The following is a 14,362-nucleotide window of genomic DNA, read 5'->3' on the forward strand; positions in this document are numbered from 1 at the left end:
ATCAATAAATTCAGATACACACCTATGTAAACTATGCTTATTTTAAAAACAATCTTTACATAAAGCATACTCCCTTCCCTCCCCCACCTATATTCAGCTCTAATAAAAAAAAATTTGCTTATAAAGCAAAGGTCCTCTGCAGCAGTAGGAAAGAAGGACTTTTTTCCCCCCCAGATGCTTACTTTTACAGCTTTTAGCCCAGGACAAGGAGACAGAGAACCCCCGGAACATCACTTTGCTTTTTTGTTGTTGTTATTGTTACACAGTCTCCCAGGATTTCTATGTAAAAGTCATTTGTCCCATACTTTGCACTGCTGGTTACCCTGACAGACCAAAAATGAAACAAAGGGAAATCACAATAAAAGGAGACAAAATGAAATTTCACTGGTCCATATGCTATGACAGTGCTTGAGTAGAAAAGACTGAATTACTCACCAAAAGTAAATAGATTATAATAGATCCACACACTTGGGGTTTATGTTTCTGGCACATAGTATAGTAAGCCAACATTCTCTACTCCTTCCCCTCCAATTATGAATTCTCTGAATAACTGTTGACATTGTCGTAATATTTTGCATTTTCTTTAGCTTCTGCTGGCTGCTTCTGCCGATTCTTGGAACACAAAAGAAGCTTCTGGCACTTTACCTGTGCTTTTTTTTTTCTTCTGAGAGTATCAACTGCAAATAATCCAGCACAGTGTGCTATGCAGGAGTTTTGCATTCACTGTACCTACATCTGTTAAACTGGTTTCAGTAACAAATTATTTTCAAAGAATCCTTAAAAACACATACAATACTATTAATACATGAGCCCCATGTGAATAATCAAATTCAAAACCTTGAGGTGGGAAATATTTTTTCTTTCCCATACACAGTAAAGAAACATGAGCAGCCAAATTACTGAAATCTTCCTTATTTTTCATTTGCAATGTAAACATGGGGTCTAAAAAAAGTTCATATTCCATTTTGTGTTCTTAGGGAGAAACTTCACAATCTCCATCATTACAAAGACACTTGCGACCTGGAATTTCTTGGTCCTTCATAGTAACTGGAAAACATTAAATTTTATTTTCTTCACGTATGAGGTTGGAACACAATATACAAGTTTCTACCAATTCCACTTCAGTTCTGTAGCTGAATGATTAGTGATTCAGATGCAGTGTGCAGCTGGGAAAAAGGGATTTCTATTTTCTGGGACGTTTATCCCTTGTTCTGAAGTAATGGTAATTGCTATTGGACAATCCTTGTGCTAAATTTGTGAATATTTCTTGAAGTTCAGGTATTATCTTTTTCCAAGCGATCTTTTTCAATTGTTGTTTTTAGGTACATAATTGAATAACTCTTGAGATTATATGCTTTTTTCCCCCAAGTGCATTATTGCTCTTTATATGACCATGAAGGCATGGTTTTCATTTTCTGCCAAGACAATCAAGACCTTCAAAGCAAGGATCCCCCTAGACTGGATGGTATTTAATGCTATATACAAGGAAGTGGTAGCTAAAGAAAGGAAGAAGGTATATATCTTTTTGACTGTTTTCAGTTCATCTCCATTTTCAATTAATTGGGGACCTTTTTCCCCTCAGAGTACAATAGAAAATATTGAACAGTTTTTTTTTCCTTTTCCTTTTGACTATTCATTGGATGTCTCCTATATAATTTGGTCTGTTCACATCATTTAAGAAAAACATTTTCCTCTTACATTTTGCTTTTAAGAGAATTTCTTGCTGACTTTCCATGTTTAAAAATATAGTAGTGTGACTTTATTTTTCACTAGAGGGTTATCCCTTAAGCTTTGTTTTCTCTAGAAATATGGATCTATTATAGTGTATTTACCTATAATTCTGGCTCTCTGAGAGTTGTTAAGTATGTTAAGTAAACACACCTCTTAGAAACTTATATTTTACTTCAAGATGTATTATCAGCAAAAGGAGTGGCAGGCAGAAGCTAGGATATGGCAGGGCATACACACTCATGATGAAGTCTATATTATTGAAATCTATCAGTAATCTAATCTATTCTGGGGCTCAACCCCAGGCGTGCGGATCTATTTTAACTACTATCACTAAATAATGGAAATTAGAAGTAATTTCATTTATCTTTTTCCATCTCCCCCTCACCAAAAATGTGTCAGGAGTATGAGAAAAGGCTATCTTATCTTTAAGAATTTTACAGTCTCTTTTGTTGCTTGTCTTTTTTTTTTTAAATAATGATGAATATGTACTAAAGTGCTTTTATCTCTGAGAATCACATCAGTACATTATAAAAAAAAGTTTCAAGTCCTGATAGGGGAGAAGTATTCTAAATACAAAAAACTTGAGATTATTTTTAGACAAATTAATGAAACCAAGAATTAAGAGAAATACTTTCCCTCTTTTTTCTTTCCTCTTTTTTCTTTCTCTCTCTTTAAAAAAAGAAAAAAGTGCAGTTAGAGAGAAGGTAAATGCAGTAGGTCTGAGCTGGGAGAGGCACTGACTAACACTGAGTGCTAGTGGTAATGCGCAAACATGTGCCTTAAGAGTTCATCAGCTGATGGTCTCAATTTGGCCTCTACAAAAATCCGCTTGAGGAAATCTCGACTATGGTCTGAAGCATGAGGTGGCAGCTTTGGATTGGTTGGCTGAGTAGCAATTTTAAATATGGCAGCCATTGCTTCAAACTCAGCCCAAGGTGGTTTCTCAGTTAGCATTTCTACCACAGTACAGCCCACACTCCTAAAAAAAAAGAGCAAAAATTGATTATTTAGACAGACTGCATAACCCAACAGAACTACATATTTAAAGTTAAAAACAACAATAAACCTGCTACCAATTAGAACTTGATTTGCATTTAGATTATTTTCCCTAATGCAGTATTGTGGGAATGTATGTGGGTATTAAATATGCCTTTATATAATGATTAACTGTACTACTTGCCCTAAATGCTATTCATATTTAATTCAATAAACATATACTGAATGCCCACTATGTTAGGTGCTAAGAAAGATATAAAGCTAAATAAGACATAATCTCTATCCTTAAGGAACTTATAGATACATATATAAATTGGTATAATAAAAGGGTATGAATGTACACATGAAAGACAGAAAATGCTATGAGAAGAAGGGACTTCTTTGGCAGAGGGAGAATCTGGAAAGGCTATATGGAAGACTTAAGATGTAAGCAGGGCCCTGAAGGATAGACAGGATTTCAACTGGTGGAGAAAATTATGTTCTAATTTAGAAATCTTATTTTTTAAATATCAGACTAGCTAATCTATATTAACTGTTGTTCTGTCTAGTCACAGACTCTCCAAAGTGACTACTAATTGCCAAATTAGTTGCCACACCTAACATGTTCATCCTTCTTGACCAGTCTTTGATTGTCAATCACCCTCATCTTCTTGATATTCTCTTCTCTTTTGTTTTTTTTGTGACTGCTCTCTCCTAATACTGCTCCTATCTATCTGATCTCATCATCTCTGTCTCCTTTGCTGGATCTTCATCTAGGCCATGTCCACTAACAATGGGAGTCTCCCAAAGTTCTGTCCTAAACTTGTCTTCTCCCTCTATACTATTGCATTTGGCACTGTCATCATGGTTTTTAGTTACCCATAGTTTCAGTTACATGCACAGTTACTATGCAACACAACTCTCAGATCTACTTGTCCAGACCCAACCTCTCTCCTCACCTCCACTTTCATATCTCCAACTGTCTTTTAAACATCTTGAAATGGATGTCCCATACAAACATGTTAAACTCAACATGTCCAAAAGTGAACTCATTAGCTTTTCCCCCAAACCCTGTCCTCTTCTTAATTTCCCTATTATTGTTTAGGTACTACCATCCTTTCAATTACCCAGGCTCACAACCGAGGTGTCACACTCAACTCTTCACTCTATTACCTCTTCTCTCATTCCCAATTAGTGGTAAAGTCCTGTCGTTTTCATCTTAACAATATCCCTTGTATATGACCCCTTCTTTCCTCCCATACTGCTACCACCCTGGTGCAGGCTCTCAGCCTCATGCCTGGACTACTGAAATAGTCACGCCTAAATAGTTTTCCTACCTCATATCTCTCCCCACTCCAGTCTGTCTTCATTCAGCTGTCAAATTATCTTTTAAAACACAGGTCTGACCATATATCATCCCCATTCCCAATTCAATAAACCCCAGTGATTCCCTGTTACCTTCAGGATCAATTATAAAAGCCCCTGTATGGCTTTCAAAGCTCTTTAAAATGGAGTTCTTTCCTACCTTTCCAGTCTTACACTTTTACTTCCCATTGATACTTTGCAACCCAGTGACAATGGCCTTAGTGTTCCTCACACAAGAAGCTTCATCTTCCAACTCTGAGCATTCTGATCGGCTGTCTCCTATGCTTGGAACACTATCTCTCTTCTTCTCTGTCTCCTAGATTCTCTGGTTTCTTTCACATCTCAGTAGAAATTCCACATTCTACAAGAGACCTCTTGTAGTCTCTTTACTTTTAGTGACTTCCCTCTGACATTATTCCCAATTGATCATATATCTAAATCTATATCTAATCTTGTTTGAACCACGGTTGTCTGTTTCTCTCTACCATTAGACTGTAAGCTTCTTGAGAGTAGGGCCTGTTTTTTGCCTTTCTTTGTATCCCCAGTACTTAGCACAGTGCCTGGTACACAATAGGTACTTAATGCTAGCTGACCAAGAACAAAATGCCCTTCCCCTTTGATTCTAAACCCTTTAAAAAATGAATGTCTACCATAATCTTTTCTAGATGTGAAGGAGAGGAAGATAATTTTAGGTTGTATCATAGCAGGTTGTTGGTCACGGAATTTTTTACCAGAAAAAAGGTAAAAATTCCTTAAAAGCTAAGCTTCAGGGGAACTAGTCTATTTCTTAGAATAATTTTAAACATCATGTCTTTTCACATAATGCATCACCATTTTGATGCTATATTATCTAGTAGTAACCACAGACAGTCTTCCATGAAATCAGTGCAAGTTGCTTAACAAACTTAGGCCTCATTTTCTTCCTCTAAAATGTGGGGGCTGGACTAGACGGTCTTTCAGGGCCCTTCGAGTTCTACATCTAGGATCCTATGATCAAGAATGGAAGGACAATTAGAAATGGGGTCTGAAGAGATTTAGGAGTGTTAGAAATGCCACACTCATTAAGCCAACAGATAAATCCTACCACTAAAAGCATGAAGCATTTGGCCATGGCCAATGTGGGATTTTGTTCTGTTTGATTATGCATATTTGTTACAGGGTTTTGTTTTTCTTTTGTTTTTCTTTCTTCTATGAGGACAGGGGAGGTAGAAGAGAAAACAGATGCTTAATTGAAAAATTTATTAAAAATAAAGCCAGACTCCACCAGACTGCAACTTTTCTTTAATATCTTTAAACACAGGTTAATTTCCCAGTGTCAAGGACAGTTTTTATACATGGATTACAGGCAAAAGATTTTTCAAGTATGGTCAAATTAGTCACTTCTCTCCCTTTATCTTCTAGGAATCTTATACTAAGACACCTTAAATAAAAATACCTCCCTAATATGTGAAAGGAGGGGAAGATGGAAGGCAAGCATATGCATGAGTAGATTAATCATACTTCTAAAGCAGAAAACTTCAATTCTTTAATACACTTTTTAGACATAGGATTACTTGGCAGATTTATAGAACCATGAGGTAGAATTAAAAAGTAAATATTTCTAGGACATACAGTATCCAAGAGTATCCTACTAAGAAATTTTTTTTGGAGGGGGAGGTAATTGGGGTTAAGTGACTTGCCCAGGGTCACACAACTAGTAAGTATCTATGGCCATATTTGTACTCAGGTCCTCTTGACTGTAGGGCTAGTATTCTATCCACTGTGCCACCCAACTGCTGCAGGACAAAAGAATTTAAGCCAGGTTTTACTAACTTGGTTTGTTGGTAGAAAGATGGAAATAGAGGTAACAACTCATTAAAAAGTACCTTATAAAAACCTACCAGATATCTGCTTTTCGGCCATAACCTTCCCCACTTATGACTTCAGGACTCATCCAGTATGGTGTGCCTGTGACAGACTTCATTCCTGTACCAGAAAGACAGATTGTCTGAAGTCGTTTACTGGCACCAAAATCCCCCAGCTTCACATTTCCTGCTGAATCTCGAAGAATATTTGCTCCTGTGAAGTAAAAAACAAATCTTTCAATCATTTTTTTTTTTTTTTTGCTTTTTGGTGAGGCAATCAGGGTTAAGTGACATGCCCAGAGTCACACAGCTAGTAAGTGTTATGTGTCTGAGGTCAGATTTGAACTTAGGTCCTCCTGACTCCAAGGCCAGAGCTCTACCCACTGTGCCACTTAGCTGCCTCATCAATCAATTAATTTTTATAGGTAGGCCTCTAGTAAACTTACAAGAAACAATATCAATGAATCCTTTTATTTTCGGAAGTTTTATTGTTGCCTCTTACTTTTTAACTTTAATTATTTCCCCTTAATTATTGAACCCTTCTTTGTTAGCTACAAATGTTAACTGTTTCTATTTCTTATTTCCTTGTAATGACCCACAACCACCACAATAACATTTAATCAAAGCCAACTGATACAGAAAATTTATCTTTTGGTGTATACCTAATTCCACATTGGTAGAATATATTCTCTCTCTTTAGAGAAGAGGAAGTTGTGTTTCATTATTATTTTACGGGTCTAACGCTTTATGATGATGATGATGTATTATTGAGACTGGGTCTCTCTGTCTTGTCTAGGTTGGAAGTACACCACTCATGGACATGATCAACTACTGATCAGCATGGAAGCTTTGCCCTGCTCTATTTCTGACCTTGGGTAGTAGGTCCCTCCTTAGGATGCCCGGTGGTCCCTGGACTCCTGGTGGCTCACAAGCCCAATTGTTCCTCCCTCTTGAACAGAAACAGAATCATATCCCCTTGATAAACTTAGCCCATTGAATCAGGTATTACAGACATGTGTTACCAAGCCTGGCCCAAGACTGTTCATTATAATATATTGTGTTACAATAAAAATTCAAGTGCTGTTTAGTATTATTGTTTATCTTATTATGGTCTTTGCAAGTCCTTTTAATGGGACAAAATCATATTGAAATTCTCTTGTTTAAAAAAAAATTCCACCAATAAACTCATAGAATCATAAGAATATCAGGGTAGAAAGGGATTATCTAATCCAATTAATTCATTTTACAGATTAGGCCCAGAATAAAGTATGTCTAAAGTCACATAAACTAGTGAGAGGAAGAGTTAGTACTCTTTTTACAAGAAGCAGCAGCTTAATTTTCATAGGATTCAGCCCTTTATCCCTGCCTTTTAAATTCCCTTAGATTCTCCATAGCCTAACAAACTTACTAGTCTTTCAATAAAGTTTGTCTTCCAGCATGCATGTACTCTGCTGTCAGGAAGCAGGTAGCAGGTCTACATATGTAGAGAGATAAAGTGAGAAAAACAGAAATAACAGAAATTCTACATTGTTGAATTGGCAAAACCATTATCTGATAGAGAAGGCAAGAAAATCATGATCTGAAATCTCTTTCCAAATCATGGCAGTCTGGGTTGTAATCTTAATACTTTACAACCCAATAGAATAAAACAGACACAACAGATCACATTTAATGAAAGAAGGAAGTGAAGTCTAGTGAGGTGAAGTGACTTGCCCAGGAGTAGGGAACCTGCGGCCTTGAGGCCACATGTGGCCTTCTAGGTCCTCAAGTGCGACCCTTTGACTGAATCCAAACTTCACAGAACAAATCCCCTTAATAAAAGGATTTGTTCTGTAAAATTGGACTCAGTCAAAAGGCCACACCCAAGGACCCAGAAGGCCACATGTGGCCTTGAGGCCATAGGTTCCCCACCACTGGAATTGCCCACAGAGAATGCAGGGGCCAGACACTGTGCTAGGTTCAGGTGATACAAAAACAAAAAAGAAACAAACAGCTCCTATTCTCAAGGAATTTACATCCTTAATGGGGAGAAACAATATGTACACTGTAAGAAAAGTACAAATAGGGGCAGCTAGGTGGTGCAGTGGGTAGAGCACCGGCCCTGGAGTCAGGAGGACCTGAGTTCAAATCTGGCTTCACACACTAAACACTTACTAGCTGCGTGACCCGGGGCAAGTCACTTAACCCCATTGCCTAGCCAAAAAAAAAAAAAAAAAAAAAAAAGTAGAAGAAGAAGAAGAAGAGGACAACAAACTGGTGTCACAATAGGCCTGTGGCACAAACTTGAGTTGAGCCTTGAAGGAAGCTAATTCTAAGAAGCATAGGTGGGGAGATGGTACATTTCTGATATAGAGAAAAGCCAGTAAAGGGATATGTAACGTATGGGAGACAAAAAGAAGTTAGTTTGGCTGGAATATACATTTTATAAAAGAGAGTAATGCAAAAAGAGTATGGTAAGAAGAGGGAACCATAGGGCAGCTAGGTGGCACAGTGGATAGAGCACCGGCCCTGAAGTCAGGAGGACCTGAGTTCAAATCTGACCTCAGACCAAACACTTGATACTAGCTGTGTGACCCTAGGCAAGTCACTTAACTCCAATTGCCTAAAAAGAAAAAGAAAAAAAAGAAAAGGAAACAAAACAAAACAGAAGAAAAAAATAGCAAATAGTATGCTTCAATCTGCATTCAAACTCCATAGTTCTTTCTCTGGATGTGGATAGCATTTTCCATCATGAGACTTTTGGAGATGTCTTAGATCCTTGCATTGCTGAGAAGGGCTAAGTCTATCAAAGTTAGTCATCGCACAATGTGGCTGTTACTGTGCACAACGTTCTCCTGATTCTGCTCACTGGACTCAGCATCAGTCCACACATGTCTTTCCAGGTTTTTCTGAAGTCTGCCTGCTCATCATTTCTTACAGCACAATAGTATTCCATTACATTCATATGCCACAACTTGTTCAGCCATTCTCCAACTGATGGACATCCCTTCAATTTCCAATTTTTTGTCACCACAAAAAGGGCTGCTATAAATATTTTTGTACATGTGGGTCCTTTCACCATTTTTATGATCTCTTTGGGACACAGCCCTAGAATCAGGCAGACTAATTTCATTGGAATTTGTTCACACTGTTTCAATGCTTAGAAGGCTTTGTCTCCTTCTCTTCACTAAGTTCTACTCAAAGCTTCAGTTCAAGTCCTATAGTGCTAACTCTTCGGGGAGTTTGACCTTCACCGACCAGTTTAACTCACCCTGCTCTTTCTTCCTTTAACTCTGATAGCAATTACCATCTGTGCCACTTATTTGTCACTTAGCCTAAGCTACCTTGTATCGTTTTTTTTTTAATCTCTTGATGTGTGTCTGTGTCCCAATTTCAGAATTAGAATTTAAGTTCTTGAAGGGCAGGGAAAATATCTAATACGTCTTTATGTTTCCAGTATTTAGCATAGTTTCTGCACACAATGAGTGCTCCATGAATGCTTCTTATTAAAGATGGTGCTACATGGTCTGAGAGTGAGATAGATTTAGATGGAGAAGAGGTTATATCTTTGCATTTTACCTGGAAAGCTGTGGCTTTCCACAAACTAGAGACAGAAGCTCAAAGAAAAGAAAGAAGCTTAGAAAAAATCAGTTTAGAAATGTGTCACATAGTCTCACTGAATAACAACTGATTTTTTTATGGGTTTACTGTTTGTGATCATCTTTGATAACCATTGAGATAAAAACAAAAACTGGATGTTTTTATATGTACTAAATTATATGTACTAATAAAAACGCTCTAGCTCCAAAGTGAAGAACATGAGCCACAAAGAGCCACAAACCTGGGGGGTTGGCTGCATGAGTGGAGAAATCCCTTCAATCCCTTGATCTCTCAGTTTTCTAGTAGGCTATTACTCCTGCACTAGATAATCTCTCCTTTCTCCATCTTGACCTTCTGGTAAGTAAGTTCAACTTTACACTCTTTCTTGAGTCTCTTGCCCTCTTATTATACTGCTGAACTATGCCCTGACAAGCCTTAGCTCTAGATCACTCTTACCATCTGCTTCCTTGGCTCTGAAGCACATGATACAGAATGTATCCCATACCCTGAGTTCACTACAAATTTATGTTACATTACCTCAACTAGGCTGTCACCACTGTTAGTCAATCCTTTTATACCTCCCTAATTAACTCACCATCCCACTCACCACAGTGGCTCTTTGAAACCTCTTCAACCCTCCTTAAACTTCCTATGGGTCCTTTTCCCACTTTCTTTCCACTGAGAACCTTGCCTCATATTTTACTGAAAAAGTTAAGGCTATTTGCTGAGAGCTGCCTTTTCTCCCCTTCTTATCTCATATCACCTGAATGCCTTTTGCCACGACTGCTTTCTTTGCCCCATCTTAAATGATGAGGTGGCTCTTTTCCTTGCCAAAGCAAATTCCTTTACACACACAAGTGATCCTATTCCATCTCATCTTCTCCTATTAGACTGGACCTTTTATCATCCCCATTCTCTTGCCTATCTTCCATCTTTCCCTCTCTACTTGCTGCTAGCCTATTGCCTATAAACATGCCTGTGCCTCCCATCCTCAAAAACCCTCACTCCATTCACCTACCCCTGCTATCATCCCATATTTCTCCTGCCTTTTTGGCTCACTTTTTTGAGAAAATCATCTATAATAAATGCCTCCATTTCCTCTCTTTCTTGATATTTTCTTTTACTTAAGTTTAATTTTAAAAAATCTGTCAGTTCCAAATTCTTTTTCTTCCCTTTCCCCAATCACTGAGAAGGTAAGAAAAACAAAGCCTATTACAAATAGTCAAGCAAAGCAAATTCCCATATTAGCCATATATATATAAAAGAAAGAAAATAAAAAATAAAATAAAACATATATTTCAATCTACACTCTGAGTCTATCACTTTTGTAACGGGAGGTGGACAGAATGTTTCAACATGAGTTCTTTGGAACTGTGGTGGGTCATTGTGTTGATCAAAATTCCTAAGTCTTTCAGAGTTGATTGTCTTTACAACATTGCTGTAACTGTGTTCTTCTGGTTCTGCTCATTTCACTTTGCATCAGTTCATATTAAGTCTTATCAGGTTTTTCTGAAACCATCCCCTTCATTATTTCTTAGAGTACAAAAATATTCTAACATATTCACATACCACAACTTATTTAGTCACTCCCCAAATGATGGTCATCCTTTCAGTTTCTAATTCTTTACTACCACAAAAAAAAAAAAGCAGTTATAAATATTTTTGAACATATGGGTTATCTTCCTCTTTCTTTGGTCTCTTTGGAGTATAGACCTAGTAGCAGTATTGCTGCATCAAAGAATATATACAGTTTAATAGCTTCTTGGACATAAGTTTCAAAATGGTGGGATCAGTTCATAGATCTACCAATAGTACATTTAAGTGCCTGTTTTCTCACTGCCCTTTCTGCATGTCATTTTCCTTTTTGATTAACTTGGCCAATCTGATGGGTGTGAGGTGGTATCTCAGAGTTGTTTTCATTTGCAGCTCTCTATTTAATGTTTTTAAAGCATTTCTTCATATACCTATAGCTTTGATTTCTTCCCCTGAAAACTCTCTATTCATATCATTTGACCATTTATTAACTGATGAGTGGCTCTTATTCTTAGAAATTTTATTCAGTTCCCTCTACAGCTTAGAAATGAGACCTTTATTAGAAAAATTTGCTGCAAAGATGTCCATTTCCTGATTTTCTATTAATTTTAATTGCATTGTTTGATTTTGTGTAAAACTTTTAAATTTTATGTAATTAAAACTGTACATTTTACCTCCATTGAACCTCTTGATTTCTTGTTTGATCAGGAACTTTGTATTCATATACCTGACATGTAATTTCTTTTATGCTTTTCTAATATGCTTATGATATTACCTTTTACATCTAAATCATATGCCCATTTGGAGCTTATCTTGGTATATGGTATGAAATGTTGTACTCTACTTTAGTTTCTGCCACAATGCTTTCTAGTTTTCCTAACAGTTTTTATTGTTTTGTTTTTAGGCAGTTGGGATTAAGTGACTTGCCCAGGGTCACACAACTAGTAAGTGTGAAGTGTCTGGTCTGAGGCCGGATTTGAACTCTGGTACTCCTGACTTCAGGGCCAGTGTTCTATCCACTGCGCCACCTAGCTGCCCCCCCAACAGTTTTTTATTGAACATGCTCCAATATCTGGGATCTCTAGGTTTATCAAACATTATGACAATTACAGTTTTGTAGTATAGTTTAAGATCCTCTCAATCTCTTCTTAACTCCCTACAATCTGGCTTCCAGACCTCATCATTCAGTGGAAATGGCTTTCTCTAAAGTTACCAATGATCTCTTAATTGCCAAATCCAGTGGACTTCTCTCAATCCTCTTTTTTAAAAACTTTTTTTAAAAAGTTATTTATTTTTAGTTTTCAACATTCACTTCCATTAAGATTTTGAGTTCTAAATTTTCTTACCCTTCCTTCCCTCCTCCCTTACCACGATGGCATGTAATCTGATATAGGCTCTATATATACATTCATATTAAACATATTTTCACATTAGTCATGTTGTAAAGAAGAATTAGAACCAATGGGAGGAACCATGAGAAAGAAGAAAATCCTTAACCTTCTTGACTTCTCTGCAGCCTCTGACACTGTCAATCACTCTTTTCTCTTTGAAACTCTCTTCTTACTAGATTTTTGGGACACTGGAGTCACAGTCAAAGTCAAGAGACATTTATTAAGTGCCTACCATGTGCCAGGCACTGTTAAATGCTAGGAATTCAAAGAATGGCATAAAATCATCCCCATTCTCAAGAAGTTCACCATCTAAGAGGAAGATGACATGTAAGAAGCTGAAAAGGGAGGAAGGAAATCCTGCTCCTTTTTCTTTATACTATTATTTCAGTTGGCGTTCTCATCAGATTGCATGGATTCAATTATCTCTTTGCTGTGGATTCTCAGATCTAGTTATCCAGCCTTAGCCTCTCTGCTGACCTCCAATCTTGCATCTCCAATTGCCTATTAGACATTCTGAACTGGATGTCCTGTGAACGTCTTAATTTAACATATCCAAAACTGAACTCAAAATCTTCCCCTTGTCTCCAAACTTTCTCCCCTTTCAAACTTCCCCTATGACTATTTAGGGCATAATTATTTTCTTAGTCCCTCAGGCTCACAATGTAGGTGCCATCCTTGAGTCCTCACTCTTACATATTCAATTTGTTTCCAAGGCCTTTCAATTTTACCTTTTAACATCTCTCCTCCAATACTGTCATTATCCTGGTGCACCTATCTCTCTTCACACATGAATTACTGAGATAGCTTGCTGATTGGTCTGCTCACTACAAGTCCTTTTCCACTATAGTCCATCCTCCACTTGACTGCTAAAGTAATTTTCCTAAAGTTCAGGTATAGCCATGCCACCACCCTACTCAATAACTCCAGTGTCTACCTATTGCCTCCAGTGTGAATTATAAAATCCTCTGTTTGGTGTTTAAAGTCCTTGCATCCCTGCTCCCACCTTTTGCATCTTCCTATATTTTACGGTCTCCCTCCCCTCACCAAATACTTTTCCTTCCAGTGGCACTGATTTCCTTGCTTTTCCTCAAATTAGATATTTCATCTACTAACTCCAGGCATTTTGACTAGTTGCCCCTCATGCATGGAATATTCTCCCCTTCCTCATCCCTGCCTCCTGGCTTCTCCAGCTTGCTTCAAATCTCAGTTAAAATCTAACCTTCTACAGGAAATCTTTTCCAATCTCTTTTAATTCTAGTACCTTCATTCTATTGATTATTTCCTATTTATCCTGTATATAGCTTGTTAGTACACAGCTCTTTGGATGTTGTCTCTCCTTCAAAATTCAGCTTAAATGACACTTTCTATAGACGAACTTTCCCTTTCTCCCCAGTTACTACTGCCTTCCCCTCTAAGGTAACCTTCCACCTATTCTATTTACATACAAGTTGTCTCTTCCATTAGAAAATCTCCTTGAGTGCAGGGGCCATTTTGCTTTTTCTCTGTATCTCTAGCACTTAACAGAGTGCCTGGCACACAATAAATGCTTAATAAATGGTTTTTGATTATTTAACTGTTGGTTTTCTAATTATGTTCCAATCATATTAAAAGGCACTGGGGCTTAGAGTCAGAAGACCTAACAAGTTACAATTATGCCTCTGACACTTCATATTTGTGACTTTGGGAGAATTATTTTGTTGAAATCAACAAAGTTTCAATTGTCTCATCTAAAATTTAAGTATGCTTGTATTATTTATTTACTTGTGCTGTTGTGAGGAAAGCACACTAAAAACCATAAAATAGTATGGAAATTAGAAAGCTATTATTATTTCCTGAAGTACAGAATCATTAACATTACCTTTTTATGGGTAGGTCAATATTTCGCACTAATAACTTTTTTCATTACAACTGACTTTTTTATTCTGAGGATTTTAATTCTGCTTC

General features: G+C 37.2%; 1 protein-coding gene across 1 annotated transcript in view; it reads right to left on the reverse strand.

Moving 5' to 3' along the window:
- Nucleotides 1–610: 610 nt before the first annotated feature.
- MAP3K2 (mitogen-activated protein kinase kinase kinase 2) overlaps nucleotides 611–14,362 on the reverse strand; it is a 101,370-nt gene continuing 87,618 nt past the window's right edge. The window contains exons 16-17 of the mRNA XM_027854764.1: nucleotides 5,952–6,129; nucleotides 611–2,710 (exon numbers count right to left, since the gene is read on the reverse strand). Coding sequence (XP_027710565.1) covers nucleotides 2,485–2,710; nucleotides 5,952–6,129 — 404 coding nt within the window. The 3' untranslated portion in view covers nucleotides 611–2,484. The remainder of the gene's footprint in view (nucleotides 2,711–5,951; nucleotides 6,130–14,362) is intronic.

This window comes from Vombatus ursinus, unplaced genomic scaffold, assembly GCF_900497805.2.
Source record: "Vombatus ursinus unplaced genomic scaffold, bare-nosed wombat genome assembly UNPS02010548.1, whole genome shotgun sequence".
In the NCBI taxonomy this organism is placed as follows: Eukaryota; Metazoa; Chordata; class Mammalia; order Diprotodontia; family Vombatidae; genus Vombatus; species Vombatus ursinus.